The sequence below is a fragment of the Salmo salar genome, chromosome ssa02 (genome assembly GCF_905237065.1).
Source record: "Salmo salar chromosome ssa02, Ssal_v3.1, whole genome shotgun sequence".
Taxonomy (NCBI): domain Eukaryota; kingdom Metazoa; phylum Chordata; class Actinopteri; order Salmoniformes; family Salmonidae; genus Salmo; species Salmo salar.
Window position 1 is genome coordinate 79,323,845 of NC_059443.1, and position 23,183 is coordinate 79,347,027.

General features: G+C 41.7%; 1 protein-coding gene across 2 annotated transcripts; it reads left to right on the top strand.

Moving 5' to 3' along the window:
* The first annotated feature begins 254 nt into the window (after positions 1-254).
* LOC106593981 (oocyte zinc finger protein XlCOF6) lies at positions 255-4,114 on the top strand. 2 transcript variants are annotated; one of them, XM_045710676.1, is made up of 3 exons: positions 255-380; positions 870-1,452; positions 1,703-4,114. In XM_045710676.1, exons 2-3 carry the CDS (start codon positions 877-879, stop codon positions 3,797-3,799), a joined length of 2,673 nt encoding a protein of 890 aa, XP_045566632.1. In that variant the 5' UTR covers positions 255-380; positions 870-876; the 3' UTR covers positions 3,800-4,114. The 2 variants fall into 2 exon arrangements, with proteins under 2 accessions (XP_045566632.1, XP_014040835.2); XM_014185360.2 differs by having other exon boundaries at positions 271-323.
* The last annotated feature ends 19,069 nt before the right edge of the window (positions 4,115-23,183 follow it).

Below are 23,183 nucleotides of genomic sequence, written 5' to 3' on the forward strand. Positions count from 1 at the left end.
CCTGTGACATCGGGTGCTGTAGGTGTCCTGGAGGGCAGGTAGTTTGCCCCCGGTGATGCGTTGTGCAGAACACACCACACTCTGGAGGGCCCTGCGATTATGAATAAATGTAGGGTTAGTAGGAAGGGTGTTTTTAAAATATTTGATTTGACTATTTTCCACTTTTCCCATTTTGTATCACAAAGTATCATGGATTTATATTAAAGTCCAGTTGGTGTCGGTAATGCAACATACTGGATGCCAACCGGCGTTACATCCCAAAGAAGAAGAAGAAGCAGAATGCGACGTCATCGATCTGCTGCCAGTAGAATTGTGGTCAAAATGTAAACATCAGAAGGAAAATCACAGACTATATGATCAGAGCTATTAAAAGCAGCCAGGTATATTATAAATGCATATATAGACAATTTATATTCGCTTTGTAGATAGGCATAGTCAGCAATATAGCTGCTAGATGGCTAGGTCCACATGGGTAGCTAGCTAGGTTAGCACATGCTTATCTAGCTACGCTGACGTCTAGCTGCTTTGAACACCGCTATCTAGCTAGATCTGTTGTAGTGTTTATTGTATAGTGTAATATGAGGTTTATTTTCCTAACTGTGCTACACGTTCAAGCTGTGAATGTGTATTTCCAGGATCTGTAAATCGATTGAACTGATTTGGCTCACCTACACAACGTGAACAGAATAGCTAGCTAAGCTAAGTAGCCAGCTAACTAGCTAAACGGCTAACAGAGCGATGGTCTCGTTCCAGGCTTCTTTGTAGACGGCTGCCAGATCTCACAACGCCTGGTGACGTGTTTTAAATACCAGCTAATGAGGACATGAAATTACAGATGAGTGTTTTGATGTATTCATCTTTTTTTACAGGTACTCTATGGTCCTGCCATTGACTGCATTGTCGTTGTTGCCACAAGAGCAGGACAATATGAATCCACTCAGTTCAGAGAAGGAAACGTTGATTGATGAAATTGAACAGAGTTTATTCACTTTAACCGAGGACAATTTACGTTACCTGTGTGAACGTCATGGCAACGATGGATCGGAAATTAAAGGGATGAATCATCGCTTATTACGCCGTAGAATCATGGAGGAAATGTGGGACAATACTGATTCAATGAAATCGGAGGAGCAGGGAGTGTCATGGTTAGTCCAACTGAAAGAGGACATCAGAAGGATGCTGGAGATTGCTAGCGATGCAGAAATTAGTCCCAGCCAGTCCGATGATGATGATGATGCTGTAGACTATGAAGAAGAATGCGACAAGGAGGACAGCGATTGGTTGCCTAGCAATGGACTGAAGGCGGAGCACTTTAGTTCCAGCCAATCCGATGATGACGCTGCAGACTGCGACAAAGACTGGGACGTGGAGGACAAGGATTGGTTGGCTAGCGATGGGCTGGAGGCAGATTCAGATCCAGAGAGGCACACTCCAGAGCAGAGAGTAAGAGAGGTGAGTATTTATTTTCCCAGTCAGAAAATGATTCCTTGACCTCCTTCTATAAATGCATTGGAGGAGAAGATTCAAGGTTCATCCTCTTGGAATATCTCTTCCAATGTTTTTTGAAAAGGATTCAAAGTAATCAATGGTGAGAGGAATCAAGGAAAGACTTTTGAGATCACCTTTTGAGAGTGAAAATTCCTTGACACGAAGGAGAGTATTACCCACCCTGATTAATTCTCTCTTTTTTTATGATTTCCAGGACAAGCCTCCCCCACCCCCCTCCCCTTTCTCAGAGTCCCCAGGTCGTGCCTTTCCCAGTAGTACCTTACTGCAGGGTCAGAAGAAGGTGTCCGTGCGGCTAGTCGACTGCAGGAAAACACAGGGGCAGAGTAGCCATATAATACACAAGACAACACAGACTGGAGAGAAACCCCACAGCTCGTCTAATGCTGAACAACACAAAACCCTCTCAGGAGACAGACCTAGCTCCCATATCTGTGATCACTGTGGGAAGAATTTTACCACAGCAAGAAGTCTACAACTACACATACAGAACCTGAAGAGATTCAGTGATTCCGTCACTGCAGAGAAATCACACGTGTGCTCTGAATGCGGAAAGGGATTCTCTCAGGCTTACAGTCTTAAGATACATTGGAGAACTCATACTGGGGAGAAACCTTACGTTTGTTATCAGTGTGGGAAGGGTTTCACAGAATCTGGAACCTTAAAGAGACACATCAGAACTCACACAGGTGAGAAACCTTTCCACTGCCCTCGTTGTGGGAAGGATTTTATTGAATCTGGAGGCTTGAAGAAACACATCAAAAGAGCTCACCCAGGAGAGGAGGTCGTTGTCCCTCCGAAGAGCATCCATACAGGAGAGAAACCTTACCATTTCTCCTCTGACGACTGTGGGATGAGCTTTGCTACCTCACGCGAACAGAGACTACAACAGAGAAAACACACAAAAGAGAAGCTTCGCAGCACGCCTAATGCTAAGCAACGTAAGGAACCCCTCTCAGGAGATGGCTCCCATATCTGTGATCACTGTGGGAAGAATTTTACCACAGCAAGAAGTCTAAAACTACACCTACAATACCTGAAGAAATACAGAGATAACTTGACTGGAGAGAAACCACACGTGTGTTCTACATGCGGAAAGGGATTCAGTGAGGCTGGCAGTCTTAAGAGACACCTCAGAACTCATACTGGGGAGAAACCGTACGTCTGCCATCATTGTGGGAAGGACTACAATGATTCTGGTAACTTACAGAAACACATCAGAACCCACACAGGTGAGAAACCTTTCCATTGCTTGGATTGTGGGAAGAATTTCCGTGTAAAAATAAGCCTGAAACATCACCAGGAAATTGTTCACACAGAACACCCTCACCGTTGTGGTCAATGTAAGAAGAGTTTCATAACTGCAGAAAGACTGGAATCACACATAAAAACACGACACCCGCCAAATGATCCTCTGAAGAATCCACACGTGTGCTCTGAATGTGGAAGGGGATTCAGATATGCTGACAATCTTAAAATACACCTGAGAATCCATACTGGGGAGAAACCGTACGTCTGCCCTCGTTGCGGTAAGGATTTTACTCAATCTGGACTCTTACAGAGACACATGAGAACTCACACAGGAGAGAAACCCTATCACTGCTCAGTGTGCGGGATGAAGTTTCGTCATACAATCTCGCTAAAGCAGCACCACCTGAAGAACCACAAGGGGGAGACACTGGGTCCAGTCCGTATGCACCAAGGCCCTCTTCCATGCCCCCACTGTGGGGAGAAGTTCTCTACCAAGGCTCTTCTAAAGGATCACCTGCAGAAGACCCACAACAGCCGTGTCCACTGCCCACAGTGCGACAAGACCTTCTCCACTAAACGTAATTTACTAGTCCACCAGAGGAAACACACTGGAGAGAGGCCTTACCTTTGCCCTCAGTGTGGGAAGAGTTTCTCTCTGACAGGGAGTTTAAAACTTCATCTCCGGATTCATGCTGGTGAAAAGCCTTACCGCTGTACTTACTGTGACAAGAGCTTCACAAGTAAGAGCCACTGCACTCTTCACCTTCGAATCCACACTGGAGAGAAGCCGTACCAATGCCCTGACTGCGGGAGGAGGTTTCGTGATGGGAATGTCTTGAAAAACCACCGGCGGACCCACACAGGAGAGAAACCGTTCCAGTGCCGCATGTGTGATAAAGCCTTTGCCCAGTTGAGCAGTCTGAAGAAACATCAGGAGACACACAGACAAACTCAGCCTGTCTCTGTCCCAAGACTCCCTAATCCCTACCTACCACACAATCAGCTAATCCCTTATCCCTACCCACATCAGACACCATTGTAACCTGGTTTACACCTGTCCAATCCCTTATAGATGTGTTTACTACTTCAAGGAGACAAGATGTGAAGGATTAGTTTTTTTAAAGGGGGGTATATTTGATGTTGTAATTGTTTTTAATGGAGACAAGTTAGAAGTAGAGGGGGAGACAGATGAGCAGGGAAGACAGTGAAGAGTAGATGCAGGTATTGAACCCTGGTCTCCAGTGGGGAGGTTGAGGCATACAGTGAGGGAAAAAAGTATTTGATCCCCTGCTGATTTTGTACATTTGCCCACTGACAAAGAAATGATCAGTCTATAATTTTAATGGTAGGTTTATTTGAACAGTGAGAGACAGAATAACAACAAAAAAATCCATGTCAAAAATGTTATAAATTGATTTGCATTTTAATGAGGGAAATAAGTATTTGACCCCCTCTCAATCAGAAAGATTTCTGGCTCCCAGGTGTCTTTTATACAGGTAACGAGCTGAGATTAGGAGCACACTCTTAAAGGGAGTGCTCCTAATCTCAGCTTGTTACCTGTATAAAAGACACCTGTCCACAGAAGCAATCAATCAGATTCCAAACTCTCCACCATGGCCAAGACCAAAGAGCTCTCCAAGGATGTCAGGGACAAGATTGCAGACCTACACAAGGCTGGAATGGGCTACAAGACCATCGCCAAGCAGCTTGGTGAGAAGGTGACAACAGTTGGTGCGATTATTCGCAAATGGAAGAAACACAAAAGAACTGTCAATCTTCCTCGGCCTGGGGCTCCATGCAAGATCTCACCTCGTGGAGTTGCAATGATCATGAGAACGGTGAGGAATCAGCCCAGAACTACACGGGAGGATCTTGTCAATGATCTCAAGGCAGCTGGGACCATAGTCACCAAGAAAACAATTGGTAACACACTACGCCGTGAAGGACTGAAATCCTGCAGCGCCCGCAAGGTCCCCCTGCTCAAGAAAGCACATATACATGCCCGTCTGAAGTTTGCCAATGAATATCTGAATGATTCAGAGGACAACTGGGTGAAAGTGTTGTGGTCAGATGAGACCAAAATGGAGCTCTTTGGCATCAACTCAACTCGCTGTGTTTGGAGGAGGAGGAATGCTGCCTATGACCCCAAGAACACCATCCCCACCGTCAAACATGGAGGTGGAAACATTATGCTTTGGGGGTGTTTTTCTGCTAAGGGGACAGGACAACTTCACCGCATCAAAGGGACGATGGACAGGGCCATGTACCGTCAAATCTTGGGTGAGAACCTCCTTCCCTCAGCCAGGGCATTGAAAATGGGTCGTGGATGGGTATTCCAGCATGACAATGACCCAAAACACACGGCCAAGGCAACAAAGGAGTGGCTCGAGAAGAAGCACATTAAGGTCCTGGAGTGGCCTAGCCAGTCTCCAGACCTTAATCCCATAGAAAATCTGTGGAGGGAGCTGAAGGTTCGAGTTGCCAAACGTCAGCCTCAAAACCTTAATGACTTGGAGAAGATCTGCAAAGTAATGTGGGACAAAATCCCTCCTGAGATGTGTGCAAACCTGGTGGCCAACTACAAGAAACGTCTGACCTCTGTGATTGCCAACAAGGGTTTTGCCACCAAGTACTAAGTCATGTTTTGCAGAGGGGTCAAATACTTATTTCCCTCATTGAAATGCAAATAATTTTATAACATTTTTGACATGCGTTTTTCTGGATTTTTTTTGTTGTTATTCTGTCTCTCACTGTTCAAATAAACCTACCATTAAAATTATAGACTGATCATTTCTTTGTCAGTGGGCAAATGTACAAAATCAGCAGGGAATCAAATACTTTTTTCCCCCACTGTACATAGAGCATCCAGCTGTGTTACCACAAGACTACAGGTTATGTACTAGAGCTGGGACATTAAACCCCAAATGATCTACAGCGAACGTACCAATCACTAATTGCAGGGTGTTTTGCTCTGTCATTCATTACGATAAATAACCCTATAGAAGAACGTTTGAAATGAAATTAGTTTGTTAATATGGGTGATTGTTAATGGGACAATTCATGGCTACAGCCATCAGACTAGTAGTAGTATTTTTAAAAGGATAATTGATTAAAACTGTGGTGCACGTTGATGTTATAAACGTATTGTTCTATATGTTGTTATCCACATCAGTTCAGGCAATTTATGGCGATATGGAGATTTGTGACCATATCGCCCGCAGCTCTACTGTGCATCTCTAAGTATTGGAACAGAACCCTAGACTTAGAACCCCCGTCCAAACCCCTACCTATCACGCACCCTTTGGCCCTCACCTTTCCATGTTGACAGATCTGGGGAGGGATTTGGGACCAGATGACATGAGGGACACAAAAGACAAACCGATGGAAATAGAACTCTACAACTGAACAAAAAAGTCCTGTTTCTCCACACTTTTCCATGAGTGGCACCGTCCCTGACATGGATTTAAAAGCATGGGATTGTTACAAGCATTGGCTGGAGAGAGCTTCCACCATTGTCAAATCCATTAGAGAATAGGAGAACATCAATTTCTCGCGTCGGCTTCTCAAAAACCCATTGGATGAGAAGGTCAGAGGTCCCCTCCGGCTCTGACTTTCTTATCCAATGGGGTTTGAGAAGGAGGTGAGGAGAGAGGACGCGAGGAATCGAAGGCAATTGAGATTCTCCCAAAGTGTGCAAATTTGCACACTTGTGGAGAATCGGGACACCCGCCCATGAAGTAGAACTCGATACAACTGACTTCCTCTCACTGGACCATTGGATAAAGTATTGGATCAGGTTTGTCCGGATTCCAGGTTCTGAAAGGCTCGTCTTCAAACATTCTAAATGACTCCTGTGGGTAGAATTCCATGGTGGTGCTTCCTGTATATATATCACTGGGAAAGGTATTGCACTTTGTCTGTTTCAAACATCAATTATTATACTCTGCTCACATTCTTGCCTAGGAGTTTTTGTATTAACGATTGACAGTTAAATCAAATTGTATTGGTCACATACACAGTTTACAGCAGGTATAAAAGATGCAGGGAGATGTGAATGTGCTAGCTCCCTCAACAATACAGTACATATCATCAATAAGAGTCGAGTCAATAACAAGTAGTAGAACAGGTAGTATGGGTAGTAGTAGAGGTAGTATGGGTAGTAGTAGAACAGGTAGTATGGGTAGTAGTAGAACAGGTAGTATGGGTAGTAGTAGTAGAGGTAGTATGGGTAGTAGTAGTAGAGGTAGTATGGGTAGTAGCAGAACAGGTAGTATGGGTAGTAGTAGTAGAGGTAGTATGGGTAGTAGAAGAAGAGGTAGTATGGGTAGTAGTAGAACAGGTAGTATGGGTAGTAGTAGTAGAGGTAGTATGGGTAGTAGTAGTAGAGGTAGTATGGGTAGTAGTAGAACAGGTAGTATGGGTAGTAGTAGTAGAGGTAGTATGGGTAGTAGTAGAACAGGTAGTATGGGTAGTAGTAGAACAGGTAGTATGGGTAGTAGTAGAGGTAGTATGGGTAGTAGTAGAACAGGTAGTATGGGTAGTAGTAGAACAGGTAGTATGGGTAGTAGTAGTAGAGGTAGTATGGGTAGTAGTAGAACAGGTAGTATGGGTAGTAGTAGAACAGGTAGTATGGGTAGTAGTAGTAGTAGAGGTAGTATGGGTAGTAGTAGAGGTAGTATGGGTAGTAGTAGAACAGGTAGTATGGGTAGTAGTAGAACAGGTAGTATGGGTAGTAGTAGTAGAGGTAGTATGGGTAGTAGTAGAACAGGTAGTATGGGTAGTAGTAGTAGAGGTAGTATGGGTAGTAGTAGAACAGGTAGTATGGGTAGTAGTAGAACAGGTAGTATGGGTAGTAGTAGAACAGGTAGTATGGGTAGTAGTAGAAGAGGTAGTATGGGTAGTAGTAGTAATGGACCGGATTTACACACATAACCTGGATCTAAAGATATGTTGTCCATTTTAAAGGGTGGTTTGCGTTTATAGCTGAACCTCAACCAGAGTTAATAAAATGGTGACAGTAAACAATGTTGTTGAAGTAATTCTTTATGACCAACAAGCTTTGTGCAGAAGGGCCGTAGTTTCGTTCTTGTAAAGTATATCAGGAACGGAACACGTAACAGACAGACGAACAAGTGATGGGGAAATATAACATCTGAAGAAGATGTCTCCTACCAGTAGTTATTTATTTGGTAAGAATAAAACAAAACAATGTTTGACAGATGCATATGAAGAGTCAGGTGGTCGTGATTCATTTGACAGGGACAGATACAGATGAAGAGTCAGGTGGTCGTGATTCATTTGGTAGGGACAGGTACAGATGAAGAGTCAGGTGGTCGTGATTCATTTGACAGGGACAGATACAGATGAAGAGTCAGGTGGTCGTGATTCATTTGGTTGGGACAGATACAGATGAAGAGTCAGGTGGTCGTGATTCATTTGGTAGGGACAGGTACAGATGAAGAGTCAGGTGGTCGTGATTCATTTGGTAGGGACAGATACAGATGAAGAGTCAGGTGGTCGTGATTCATTTGGCAGGGACAGATACAGTTGAAGTCGGAAGTTTACATACACTTAGGTTGGAGTCATTAAAAATCGGTTTTCAACCACTCCACAAATTTCTTGTTAACAAACTATAGTTTAGGCAAGTCGGTTAGGACATCTACTTTGTGCAAGTAATTTTTCCAACAATTGTTTACAGACAGATTATTTCACTTATAATTCACTGTATCACAATTCCAGTGGGTCAGAAGTTTACATACACTAAGTTGACTGTGCCTTTAAACAGCATGGATAACTCCAGAAAATGATGTCATGGCTTTAGAAGCTTCTGATAGGCTAATTGACATCATTTGAGTCAATTGGAGGTGTACCTGTAGATGTATTTCAAGGCCTACCTTCAAACTCTCGCTTGACATCATGGGAAAATCAAAAGAAATCAGCCAAGATCCCAGAAAAAAAATTGCAGACCTCCACAAGTCTGGTTTATCCTTGGGAGTAATTTCCAAACGCCTGAAGGTACCATATTCATCTGTACAAACAATTGTACCCAAGAATAAACACCATGGGACCACGCAGCCATCATACCGCTCAGGAAGGAGACGCGTTCTGTCTCCTAGAGATGAACTTACTTTGGTGCGAAAAGTGCAAATCAATCCCAGAACAGCAATGGACCTTGTGAAGATGCTGGAGGAAACAGGTACAAAAGTATCTATATCCACAGTAAAACAAGTCCTATATCTACATATCCAGAAAGGCTGTTCAGCAAGGAAGAAGCCACTGCTCCAAAACCGCCATAAAAAAGCCAGACTACGGTTTGCAACAGCACATGGGGACAAAGATCGTACTTTTTGGAGAAATGTCCTCTGGTCTGATGAAACAAAAATAGAACTGTTTGGCTATAATGACCATCGTTATGTTTGGAGGAAAAAGGGGGAGCCTTGCAAGCCCAAGAACACCATCCCAACCGTGAAGCACAGGGGTGGCAGCATCATGTTGTGGGGGTGCTTTGCTGAGGGAGGGACTGGTGCACTTCACAAAATAGATGGCATCATGAGGAAAGAAAATGATATGGATATATTGAAGCAACATCTCAAGACATCAGTCAGGAAGTTAAAGCTTGGTTGCAAATATAGGTATTCCTTTAAATCCATTTGTTTATGTCCTGTTATGTATCATAGGAAATGTAGTAAACCATATTTGCAAATGTAATTAATAACTTTACCATGCTCAAAGTTTTTTTACCCATCTGCCAATAAGTGCCTTTCTTTGCGAGTCATTGGAAAACCTCCCTGGTCTTTGTGGTTGAATCTGTGTTTGAAATTCACTGCTGGACTGAGGGACCTTACAGGTAATTGTATGTGTGGGGTACAGAGATGAGGTAGTCATTCAAAAATCATGTTAAACACTATTATTGCACACAGAGTCCATGCAACTTATTATGTGACTTGTTAAGCACATTTTTACTCCTGAACTTATTTAGGCTTGTCATAACAAAGGGGCTGAACACTTAACTGACTCAAGACATTTCAGCTTTTCATTCATTTGTAAAAATGTCGAAAGCATAATTCCATTTTGACATTATGGAGTATTGTGTGTAGGCCAATGACAGAAAATATCAATTGAATCAACTTTAATTTCAGGCTATAACACAACAAAATGTTGAATAAGTCAAGGGGTGAGAATACTTTCTGAAGGCTCTGTAGCTCAAACCAGTCATGACTATGAATGGCTAAATTACTGTCGGACAGAAATAGCTGATATTTGCTTGATCCAGCAATGCTGTTCGGAGGCTCCGTGTGGAGGGTGTGACGCAATTGCGGAGCCTCCGGAGACTAAATTGAGCGCACCGCATCGCCGTGCGCCTCTCAAATGTTGTAACAATGCAGAGGGCTCCGTATAACTCCACATTGACATGATTGGTTGAAGGTATGTGGGGGTAGGAGGTCATGTATAAACAAAAACACACTTCCTTGACAACTTCCTTAACAACAGCTTGGCGAAGCGCAAGAAGAACAGGAGGAGCTCCTCCTCACCACTCTGTTGTTATTATTATTATTACATGTAGGTGGAGCTCTTCCACATCACTCTGTTATTATTACATGTAGGTGGAGCTCTTCCTCATCACTCTGGTATTATTATTACATGTAGGTGGAGCTCCTCACCACTCTATTATTATTACATGTAGGTGGAGCTCTTCCTCATCACTCTGTTATTATTATTACATGTAGGTGGAGCTCCTCCTCACCACTCTGTTATTATTATTACATGTAGGTGGAGCTCCTCCTCATCACTCTGTTATTATTATTACATGTAGGTGGAGCTCCTCCTCATCACTCTGTTGTTATTTTTACATTTAGGTGGAGCTCCTCCTCATCACTCTGTTGTTATTATTATTACATGTAGGTGGAGCTCTTCCTCATCACTCTGTTATTATTACATGTAGGTGGAGCTCTTCCTCATCACTCTGGTATTATTATTACATGTAGGTGGAGCTCCTCCTCATCACTCTGTTGTTATTTTTACATTTAGGTGGAGCTCCTCCTCATCACTCTGTTGTTATTATTATTACATGTAGGTGGAGCTCTTCCTCATCACTCTGTTATTATTACATGTAGGTGGAGCTCTTCCTCATCACTCTGGTATTATTATTACATGTAGCTGGAGCTCCTCCTCACCACTCTGTTATTATTATTACATGTAGGTAGAGCTCCTCCTCATCACTCTGTTATTATTATTACATGTAGGTAGAGCTCCTCCTCATCACTCTGTTATTATTATTACATGTAGGTGGAGCTCCTCCTCATCACTTTGTTATTATTATTACATGTAGGTGGAGCTCCTCCTCATCATATTATTATTACATGTAGGTGGAGCTCCTCCTCACCACTCTGTTAATATTATTACATGTAGGTGGAGCTCCTCCTCATCACTCTATTATTATTACATGTAGGTGGAGCTCCACCTCCTCACAACTGTTATTATTATTATTACATGTAGGTGGAGCTCCTCCTCATCAATCTATTATTACTACATGTAGGTGGAGCTCCTCCTCATCACTCTATTATTATTACATGTAGGTGGAGCTCCTCATCAGTCTGTTATTATTACATGTAGGTGGAGCTCCTCCTCATCACTCTGTTGTTATTATTATTACATGTAGGTGGAGCTCTTCCTCATCACTCTGTTATTATTACATGTAGGTGGAGCTCTTCCTCATCACTCTGGTATTATTATTACATGTAGGTGGAGCTCCTCCTCATCACTCTGTTATTATTATTACATGTAGGTGGAGCTCCTCCTCATCACTCTGTTATTATTACTACATGTAGGTGGAGCTCCTCCTCATCACTCTGTTATTATTACTACATGTAGGTGGAGCTCCTCCTCATCACTCTGTTGTTATTATTATTACATGTAGGTGGAGCTCTTCCTCATCACTCTGTTATTATTACATGTAGGTGGAGCTCTTCCTCATCACTCTGGTATTATTATTACATGTAGCTGGAGCTCCTCCTCACCACTCTGTTATTATTATTACATGTAGGTGGAGCTCCTCCTCATCACTCTGTTATTATTATTACATGTAGGTAGAGCTCCTCCTCATCACTCTGTTATTATTATTACATGTAGGTAGAGCTCCTCCTCATCACTCTGTTATTATTATTACATGTAGGTGGAGCTCCTCCTCATCACTTTGTTATTATTATTACATGTAGGTGGAGCTCCTCCTCATCATATTATTATTACATGTAGGTGGAGCTCCTCCTCACCACTCTGTTAATATTATTACATGTAGGTGGAGCTCCTCCTCATCACTCTATTATTATTACATGTAGGTGGAGCTCCACCTCCTCACAACTGTTATTATTATTATTACATGTAGGTGGAGCTCCTCCTCATCAATCTATTATTACTACATGTAGGTGGAGCTCCTCCTCATCACTCTATTATTATTACATGTAGGTGGAGCTCCTCATCAGTCTGTTATTATTACATGTAGGTGGAGCTCCTCCTCATCACTCTGTTGTTATTATTATTACATGTAGGTGGAGCTCTTCCTCATCACTCTTATTATTACATGTAGGTGGAGCTCTTCCTCATCACTCTGGTATTATTATTACATGTAGGTGGAGCTCCTCCTCATCACTCTGTTATTATTATTACATGTAGGTGGAGCTCCTCCTCATCACTCTGTTATTATTACTACATGTAGGTGGAGCTCCACCTCATCACTCTGTTATTATTACAAGTAGGTGGAGCTCCTCCTCACCACTCTGTTATTATTACTACATGTAGGTGGAGCTCCACCTCATCACTCTGTTATTATTACATGTAGGTGGAGCTCCTCCTCACCACTCTGTTATTATTATTACATGTAGGTAGAGCTCCTCCTCATCACTCTGTTATTATTATTACATGTAGGTGGAGCTCCTCCTCACCACTCTGTTATTATTACATGTAGGTGGAGCTCCTCCTCACCATTCTGTTATTATTATTACATGTAGGTGGAGCTCCTCCTCATCATATTATTATTACATGTAGGTGGAGCTCCTCCTCATCAATCTATTATTACTACATGTAGGTGGAGCTCCTCCTCATCACTCTATTATTATTACATGTAGGTGGAGCTCCTCCTCACCACTCTGTTATTATTACATGTAGGTGGATCTCCTCCTCATCACTCTGTTATTATTATTACATGTAGGTGGAGCTCCTCATCACTCTATTATTATTACATGTAGGTGGAGCTCCACCTCACCACTCTGTTATTATTATTACATGTAGGTGGAGCTCCTCCTCACCACTCTGTTATTATTATTACTACATATAGGTGGAGCTCCACCTCACCACTCTGTTATTATTATTACATGTAGGTGGAGCTCCTCCTCACCACTCTGTTATTATTACTACATATAGGTGTAGCTCTTCCTCATCACTCTGGTATTATTATTACATGTAGGTGGAGCTCTTCCTCATCACTCTGGTATTATTATTACATGTAGGTGGAGCTCCTCCTCATCACTCTGTTATTATTATATGTAGGTGGAGCTCCTCCACATCACTCTGGTATTATTATTACATGTAGGTGGAGCTCCTCCTCATCACTCTGTTATTATTATTACATGTAGGTGGAGCTCCTCCTCATCACTCTGTTATTATTACTACATGTAGGTGGAGCTCCTCCTCATCACTCTGTTATTATTACTACATGTAGGTGGAGCTCCACCTCATCACTCTGTTATTATTACAAGTAGGTGGAGCTCCTCCTCATCACTCTGTTATTATTATTACATGTAGGTGGAGCTCCACCTCACCACTCTGTTATTATTATTACATGTAGGTGGAGCTCCTCCTCATCACTCTGTTATTATTACTACATGTAGGTGGAGCTCCTCCTCATCACTGTTATTATTACTACATGTAGGTGGAGCTCCACCTCATCACTCTGTTATTATTACAAGTAGGTGGAGCTCCTCCTCACCACTCTGTTATTATTACATGTAGGTAGAGCTCCTCCTCATCACTCTGTTATTATTATTACATATAGGTGGAGCTCCTCCTCATCACTTTGTTATTATTATTACATATAGGTCCTCATCACTCTGTTATTATTATTATTATTACATGTAGGTGGAGCTCCACCTCATCACTCTGTTATTATAACATGTAGGTGGAGCTCCTCCTCACCATTCTGTTATTATTATTACATGTAGGTGGAGCTCCTCCTCATCATATTATTATTACATGTAGGTGGAGCTCCTCCTCATCAATCTATTATTACTACATGTAGGTGGAGCTCCTCCTCATCACTCTATTATTATTACATGTAGGTGGAGCTCCTCCTCACCACTCTGTTATTATTACATGTAGGTGGAGCTCCTCATCACTCTATTATTATTACATGTAGGTGGAGCTCCACTTCACCACTCTGTTATTATTATTACATGTAGGTGGAGCTCCTCCTCACCACTCTGTTATTATTATTACTACATATAGGTGGAGCTCCACCTCACCACTCTGTTATTATTATTACATGTAGGTGGAGCTCCTCCTCACCACTCTGTTATTATTATTACATATAGGTGGAGCTCCTCCTCACCACTGTTATTATTATTACATGTAGGTGGAGCTCCTCCTCACCACTCTGTTATTATTATTACATGTAGGTGGAGCTCCTCCTCACCACTCTGTTATTATTACATGTAGGTGGAGCTCCTCCTCATCACTCTGTTATTATTATTACATGTAGGTGGAGCTCCTCCTCATCACTCTGTTATTATTATTACATGTAGGTGGAGCTCCTCCTCATCACTCTGTTGTTATTATTATTACATGTAGGTGGAGCTCCTACTCACCACTCTGTTATTATTACATGTAGGTAGAGCTCCTCCTCTTCACTCTGTTATTATTATTACATGTAGGTGGAGCTCCTCCTCATCACTTTGTTATTATTATTACATGTAGGTGGAGCTCCTCCTCATCATATTATTATTACATGTAGGTGGAGCTCCTCCTCACCACTCTGTTAATATTATTACATGTAGGTGGAGCTCCTCCTCATCACTCTATTATTATTACATGTAGGTGGAGCTCCACCTCCTCACAACTGTTATTATTATTATTACATGTAAGTGGAGCTCCTCCTCATCAATCTATTATTACTACATGTAGGTGGAGCTCCTCCTCATCACTCTATTATTATTACATGTAGGTGGAGCTCCTCATCAGTCTGTTATTATTACATGTAGGTGGAGCTCTTCCTCATCACTCTGTTATTATTATTACATGTAGGTGGAGCTCCTCCTCACCACTCTGTTGTTATTTTTTTACATGTAGGTGGAGCTCCTCCTCATCACTCTGTTGTTATTATTATTACATGTAGGTGGAGCTCTTCCTCATCACTCTGTTATTATTACATGTAGGTGGAGCTCTTCCTCATCACTCTGGTATTATTATTACATGTAGGTGGAGCTCCTCCTCATCACTCTGTTATTATTATTACATGTAGGTGGAGCTCCTCCTCATCACTCTGTTATTATTACTACATGTAGGTGGAGCTCCTCCTCATCACTCTGTTATTATTACTACATGTAGGTGGAGCTCCTCCTCATCACTCTGTTATTATTACTACATGTAGGTGGAGCTCCTCCTCATCACTCTGTTATTATTACTACATGTAGGTGGAGCTCCACCTCATCACTCTGTTATTATTACAAGTAGGTGGAGCTCCTCCTCATCACTCTGTTGTTATTATTATTACATGTAGGTGGAGCTCTTCCTCATCACTCTGTTATTATTACATGTAGGTGGAGCTCTTCCTCATCACTCTGTTATTATTATTACATGTAGGTAGAGCTCCTCCTCATCACTCTGTTATTATTATTACATGTAGGTAGAGCTCCTCCTCATCACTCTGTTATTATTATTACATGTAGGTAGAGCTCCTCCTCATCACTCCTCTATTATTATTACATGTAGGTGGAGCTCCTCCTCATCATATTATTATTACATGTAGGTGGAGCTCCTCCTCACCACTCTGTTATTATTATTACATGTAGGTGGAGCTCCTCCTCATCACTCTGTTATTATTATTACATGTAGGTGGAGCTCCTCCTCATCACTTTGTTATTATTATTACATGTAGGTGGAGCTCCTCCTCATCATATTATTATTACATGTAGGTGGAGCTCCTCCTCACCACTCTGTTATATTATTACATGTAGGTGGAGCTCCTCCTCATCACTCTGTTATTATTACATGTAGGTGGAGCTCCTCCTCCTCACACTGTTATTATTATTATTACATGTAGGTGGAGCTCCTCCTCATCAATCTATTATTACTACATGTAGGTGGAGCTCCTCCTCATCACTCTATTATTATTACATGTAGGTGGAGCTCCTCATCAGTCTGTTATTATTACATGTAGGTGGAGCTCCTCCTCATCACTCTGTTGTTATTATTATTACATGTAGGTGGAGCTCTTCCTCATCACTCTGTTATTATTACATGTAGGTGGAGCTCTTCCTCATCACTCTGGTATTATTATTACATGTAGGTGGAGCTCCTCCTCATCACTCTGTTATTATTATTACATGTAGGTGGAGCTCCTCCTCATCACTCTGTTATTATTACTACATGTAGGTGGAGCTCCACCTCATCACTCTGTTATTATTACAAGTAGGTGGAGCTCCTCCTCACCACTCTGTTATTATTACTACATGTAGGTGGAGCTCCACCTCATCACTCTGTTATTATTACATGTAGGTGGAGCTCCTCCTCACCACTCTGTTATTATTATTACATGTAGGTAGAGCTCCTCCTCATCACTCTGTTATTATTATTACATGTAGGTGGAGCTCCTCCTCACCACTCTGTTATTATTACATGTAGGTGGAGCTCCTCCTCACCATTCTGTTATTATTATTACATGTAGGTGGAGCTCCTCCTCATCATATTATTATTACATGTAGGTGGAGCTCCTCCTCATCAATCTATTATTACTACATGTAGGTGGAGCTCCTCCTCATCACTCTATTATTATTACATGTAGGTGGAGCTCCTCCTCACCACTCTGTTATTATTACATGTAGGTGGAGCTCCTCCTCATCACTCTGTTATTATTATTACATGTAGGTGGAGCTCCTCATCACTCTATTATTATTACATGTAGGTGGAGCTCCACCTCACCACTCTGTTATTATTATTACATGTAGGTGGAGCTCCTCCTCACCACTCTGTTATTATTATTACTACATATAGGTGGAGCTCCACCTCACCACTCTGTTATTATTATTACATGTAGGTGGAGCTCCTCCTCACCACTCTGTTATTATTACTACATATAGGTGTAGCTCTTCCTCATCACTCTGGTATTATTATTACATGTAGGTGGAGCTCTTCCTCATCACTCTGGTATTATTATTACATGTAGGTGGAGCTCCTCCTCATCACTCTGTTATTATTACATGTAGGTGGAGCTCCTCCACATCACTCTGGTATTATTATTACATGTAGGTGGAGCTCCTCCTCATCACTCTGTTATTATTATTACATGTAGGTGGAGCTCCTCCTCATCACTCTGTTATTATTACTACATGTAGGTGGAGCTCCTCCTCATCACTCTGTTATTATTACTACATGTAGGTGGAGCTCCACCTCATCACTCTGTTATTATTACAAGTAGGTGGAGCTCCTCCTCATCACTCTGTTATTATTATTACATGTAGGTGGAGCTCCACCTCACCACTCTGTTATTATTATTACATGTAGGTGGAGCTCCTCCTCATCACTCTGTTATTATTACTACATGTAGGTGGAGCTCCTCCTCATCACTCTGTTATTATTACTACATGTAGGTGGAGCTCCACCTCATCACTCTGTTATTATTACATGTAGGTAGAGCTCCTCCTCATCACTCTGTTATTATTATTACATATAGGTGGAGCTCCTCCTCATCACTTTGTTATTATTATTACATATAGGTGGCCTCCTCATCACTCTGTTATTATTATTATTATTACATGTAGGTGGAGCTCCTCCTCATCACTCTGTTATTATAACATGTAGGTGGAGCTCCTCCTCACCATTCTGTTATTATTATTACATGTAGGTGGAGCTCCTCCTCATCATATTATTATTACATGTAGGTGGAGCTCCTCCTCATCAATCTATTATTACTACATGTAGGTGGAGCTCCTCCTCATCACTCTATTATTATTACATGTAGGTGGAGCTCCTCCTCACCACTCTGTTATTATTACATGTAGGTGGAGCTCCTCATCACTCTATTATTATTATATGTAGGTGGAGCTCCACTTCACCACTCTGTTATTATTATTACATGTAGGTGGAGCTCCTCCTCACCACTCTGTTATTATTATTACTACATATAGGTGGAGCTCCACCTCACCACTCTGTTATTATTATTACATGTAGGTGGAGCTCCTCCTCACCACTCTGTTATTATTATTACATGTAGGTGGAGCTCCTCCTCACCACTGTTATTATTATTACATGTAGGTGGAGCTCCTCCTCACCACTCTGTTATTATTATTACATGTAGGTGGAGCTCCTCCTCACCACTCTGTTATTATTACATGTAGGTGGAGCTCCTCCTCATCACTCTGTTATTATTATTACATGTAGGTGGAGCTCCTCCTCATCACTCTGTTATTATTATTACATGTAGGTGGAGCTCCTCCTCATCACTCTGTTGTTATTATTATTACATGTAGGTGGAGCTCCTCCTCACCACTCTGTTATTATTATCATGTAGGTAGAGCTCCTCCTCTTCACTCTGTTATTATTATTACATGTAGGTGGAGCTCCTCCTCATCACTTTGTTATTATTATTACATGTAGGTGGAGCTCCTCCTCATCATCTTATTATTATTACATGTAGGTGGAGCTCCTCCTCACCACTCTGTTAATATTATTACATGTAGGTGGAGCTCCTCCTCATCACTCTATTATTATTACATGTAGGTGGAGCTCCACCTCCTCACAACTGTTATTATTATTACATGTAAGTGGAGCTCCTCCTCATCAATCTATTATTACTACATGTAGGTGGAGCTCCTCCTCATCACTCTATTATTATTACATGTAGGTGGAGCTCCTCATCAGTCTGTTATTATTACATGTAGGTGGAGCTCTTCCTCATCACTCTGTTATTATTATTACATGTAGGTGGAGCTCCTCCTCACCACTCTGTTGTTATTTTTTTACATGTAGGTGGAGCTCCTCCTCATCACTCTGTTGTTATTATTATTACATGTAGGTGGAGCTCTTCCTCATCACTCTGTTATTATTACATGTAGGTGGAGCTCTTCCTCATCACTCTGGTATTATTATTACATGTAGGTGGAGCTCCTCCTCATCACTCTGTTATTATTATTACATGTAGGTGGAGCTCCTCCTCATCACTCTGTTATTATTACTACATGTAGGTGGAGCTCCTCCTCATCACTCTGTTATTATTACTACATGTAGGTGGAGCTCCTCCTCATCACTCTGTTATTATTACTACATGTAGGTGGAGCTCCACCTCATCACTCTGTTATTATTACATGTAGGTGGAGCTCCTCCTCATCACTCTGTTATTATTATCATGTAGGTGGAGCTCCTCCTCATCACTCTGTTATTATTATTACATGTAGGTGGAGCTCCTCCTCATCACTCTGTTATTATTACATGTAGGTGGAGCTCCTCCTCATCACTCTGTTATTATTATTACATGTAGGTGGGCTCCTCCTCATCACTCTGTTATTATTATTACATGTAGGTGGAGCTCCTCCTCATCACTCTGTTATTATTATTACATGTAGGTGGAGCTCCTCCTCACCACTCTGTTATTATTATTACTACATGTAGGTGGAGCTCCTCCTCACCACTCTGTTATTATTACATGTAGGTGGAGCTCCTCCTCATCACTCTGCTATTATTACATGTAGGTGGAGCTCCTCCTCATCACTCTGTTATTATTACATGTAGGTGGAGCTCCTCCTCATCACTCTGTTATTATTATTACATGTAGGTGGAGCTCCTCCTCTCCACTCTGTTATTATTATTACATGTAGGTGGAGCTCCTCCTCATCACTTTGTTATTATTATTACATGTAGGTGGAGCTCCTCCTCATCAGTCTGTTATTATTACATGTAGGTGGAGCTCCTCCTCACCACTCTGTTATTATTATTACATGTAGGTGGAGCTCCTCCTCACCACTCTGTTATTATTACTACATGTAGGTGGAGCTCCTCCTCATCACTCTGTTATTATTACAACATGTAGGTGGAGCTCCACCTCATCACTCTGTTATTATTATTACATGTAGGTGGAGCTCCTCCTCATCACTCTGTTATTATTATTACATGTAGGTGGAGCTCCTCCTCACCACTCTGTTATTATTATTACTACATGTAGGTGGAGCTCCTCCTCACCACTCTGTTATTATTACATGTAGGTGGAGCTCCACCTCACCACTCTGTTATTATTATTACATGTAGGTGGAGCTCCTCCTCATCACTCTGTTATTATTACAACATGTAGGTGGAGCTCCACCTCTTCACTCTGTTATTATTACATGTAGGTGGAGCTCCTCCTCATCACTCTGTTATTATTACATTTAGGTGGAGCTCCTCCTCATCACTCTGTTATTATTATTACATGTAGGTGGAGCTCCTCCTCATCACTCTGTTATTATTATTACATGTAGGTGGAGCTCCTCCTCATCACTCTGTTATTATTACAACATGTAGGTGGAGCTCCTCCTCATCACTCTGTTATTATTATTACATGTAGGTGGAGCTCCTCCTCATCACTCTGTTATTATTATTACATGTAGGTGGAGCTCCTCCTCACCACTCTGTTATTATTATTACATGTAGGTGGAGCTCCTCCTCATCACTCTGTTATTATTATTACCATGTAGGTGGAGCTCCTCCTCATCACTCTGTTATTATTATTACATGTAGGTGGAGCTCCTCCTCATCACTCTGTTATTATTACAACATGTAGGTGGAGCTCCACCTCTTCACTCTGTTATTATTACATGTAGTTGGAGCTCCTCCTCATCACTCTGTTATTATTATTACATTTAGGTGGAGCTCCTCCTCATCACTCTGTTATTATTATTACATGTAGGTGGAGCTCCTCCTCATCACTCTGTTGTTATTTTTACATGTAGGTGGAGCTCCTCCTCATCACTCTGTTATTATTATTATACATGTAGGTGGAGCTCCTCCTCTTCACTCTATTTATACATGTAGGTGGAGCTCCTCCTCATCACTCTGTTATTATTATTATTACATGTAGGTGGAGCTCCTCCTCATCACTCTGTTATTATTATTACATGTAGGTGGAGCTCCTCCTCACCACTCTGTTATTATTATTACATGTAGGTGGAGCTCCTCCTCATCACTCTGTTATTATTACAACATGTAGGTGGAGCTCCACCTCATCACTCTGTTATTATTACAACATGTAGGTGGAGCTCCTCCTCACCACTCTGTTATTATTACATGTAGCTGGAGCTCCTCCTCACCACTCTGTTATTATTACATGTAGGTGGAGCTCCACCTCATCACTCTGTTATTATTATTACATGTAGGTGGAGCTCCTCCTCATCACTCTGTTATTATTACATGTAGGTGGAGCTCCTCCTCACCACTCTGTTATTATTATTACATGTAGGTGGAGCTCCTCCTCATCACTCTGTTATTATTATTACATGTAGGTGGAGCTCCTCCTCATCACTCTGTTATTATTATTACATGTAGGTGGAGCTCCTCCTCATCACTCTGTTATTATTATTACATGTAGGTGGAGCTCCTCCTCACCACTCTGTTATTATTACTACATGTAGGTGGAGCTCCTCCTCATCACTCTGTTATTATTACAACATGTAGGTGGAGCTCCACCTCATCACTCTGTTATTATTATTACATGTAGGTGGAGCTCCTCCTCATCACTCTGTTATTATTATTACATGTAGGTGGAGCTCCTCCTCACCACTCTGGTATTATTATTACTACATGTAGGTGGAGCTCCTCCTCACCACTCTGTTATTATTATTATTACATGTAGGTGGAGCTCCTCCTCACCACTCTGTTATTATTACATGTAGGTGGAGCTCCACCTCACCACTCTGTTATTATTATTACATGTAGGTGGAGCTCCTCCTCATCACTCTGTTATTATTATTATTACTACATGTAGGTGGAGCTCCTCCTCATCACTCTGTTATTATTATTACATGTAGGTGGAGCTCCTCCTCATCACTCTGTTATTATTACAACATGTAGGTGGAGCTCCACCTCTTCACTCTATTATTACATGTAGGTGGAGCTCCTCCTCATCACTCTGTTATTATTATTACATTTAGGTGGAGCTCCTCCTCATCACTCTGTTATTATTATTACTACATGTAGGTGGAGCTCCTCCTCATCACTCTGTTATTATTATTACATGTAGGTGGAGCTCCTCCTCATCACTCTGTTATTATTACAACATGTAGGTGGAGCTCCACCTCACCACTCTGTTATTATTATTACATGTAGGTGGAGCTCCTCCTCATCACTCTGTTATTATTATTATTACATGTAGGTGGAGCTCCACCTCACCACTCTGTTATTATTATTACATGTAGGTGGAGCTCCTCCTCATCACTCTGTTATTATTATTACTACATGTAGGTGGAGCTCCTCCTCATCACTCTGTTATTATTATTACATGTAGGTGGAGCTCCTCCTCATCACTCTGTTATTATTACAACATGTAGGTGGAGCTCCACCTCTTCACTCTATTATTACATGTAGGTGGAGCTCCTCCTCATCACTCTGTTATTATTATTACATTTAGGTGGAGCTCCTCCTCATCACTCTGTTATTATTATTACATGTAGGTGGAGCTCCTCCTCATCACTCTGTTGTTATTTTTACATGTAGGTGGAGCTCCTCCTCATCACTCTGTTATTATTATTATTACATGTAGGTGGAGCTCCACCTCTTCACTCTATTTATACATGTAGGTGGAGCTCCTCCTCATCACTCTGTTATTATTATTATTACATGTAGGTGGAGCTCCTCCTCATCACTCTGTTATTATTATTACATGTAGGTGGAGCTCCTCCTCATCACTCTGTTATTATTATTACATGTAGCTGGAGCTCCTCCTCATCACTCTGTTATTATTATTACATGTAGGTGGAGCTCCTCCTCACCACTCTGTTATTATTATTACATGTAGGTGGAGCTCCTCCTCATCACTCTGTTATTATTACAACATGTAGGTGGAGCTCCACCTCATCACTCTGTTATTATTACAACATGTAGGTGGAGCTCCTCCTCACCACTCTGTTATTATTACATGTAGGTGGAGCTCCTCCTCATCACTCTGCTATTATTACATGTAGGTGGAGCTCCTCCTC

Coding starts and splice junctions, on each gene's coding strand:
- LOC106593981 (XM_014185360.2), top strand. CDS start 280: ATGCGACGTCATCGATCTGCTGCCAGTAGAATTGTGGTCAAAAT. Junction 324..869: donor AGTAGAATTGTGGTCAAAAT/GTAAACATCAGA, acceptor CTTTTTTTACAG/GTACTCTATGGTCCTGCCAT. Junction 1,453..1,702: donor CAGAGCAGAGAGTAAGAGAG/GTGAGTATTTAT, acceptor TATGATTTCCAG/GACAAGCCTCCCCCACCCCC.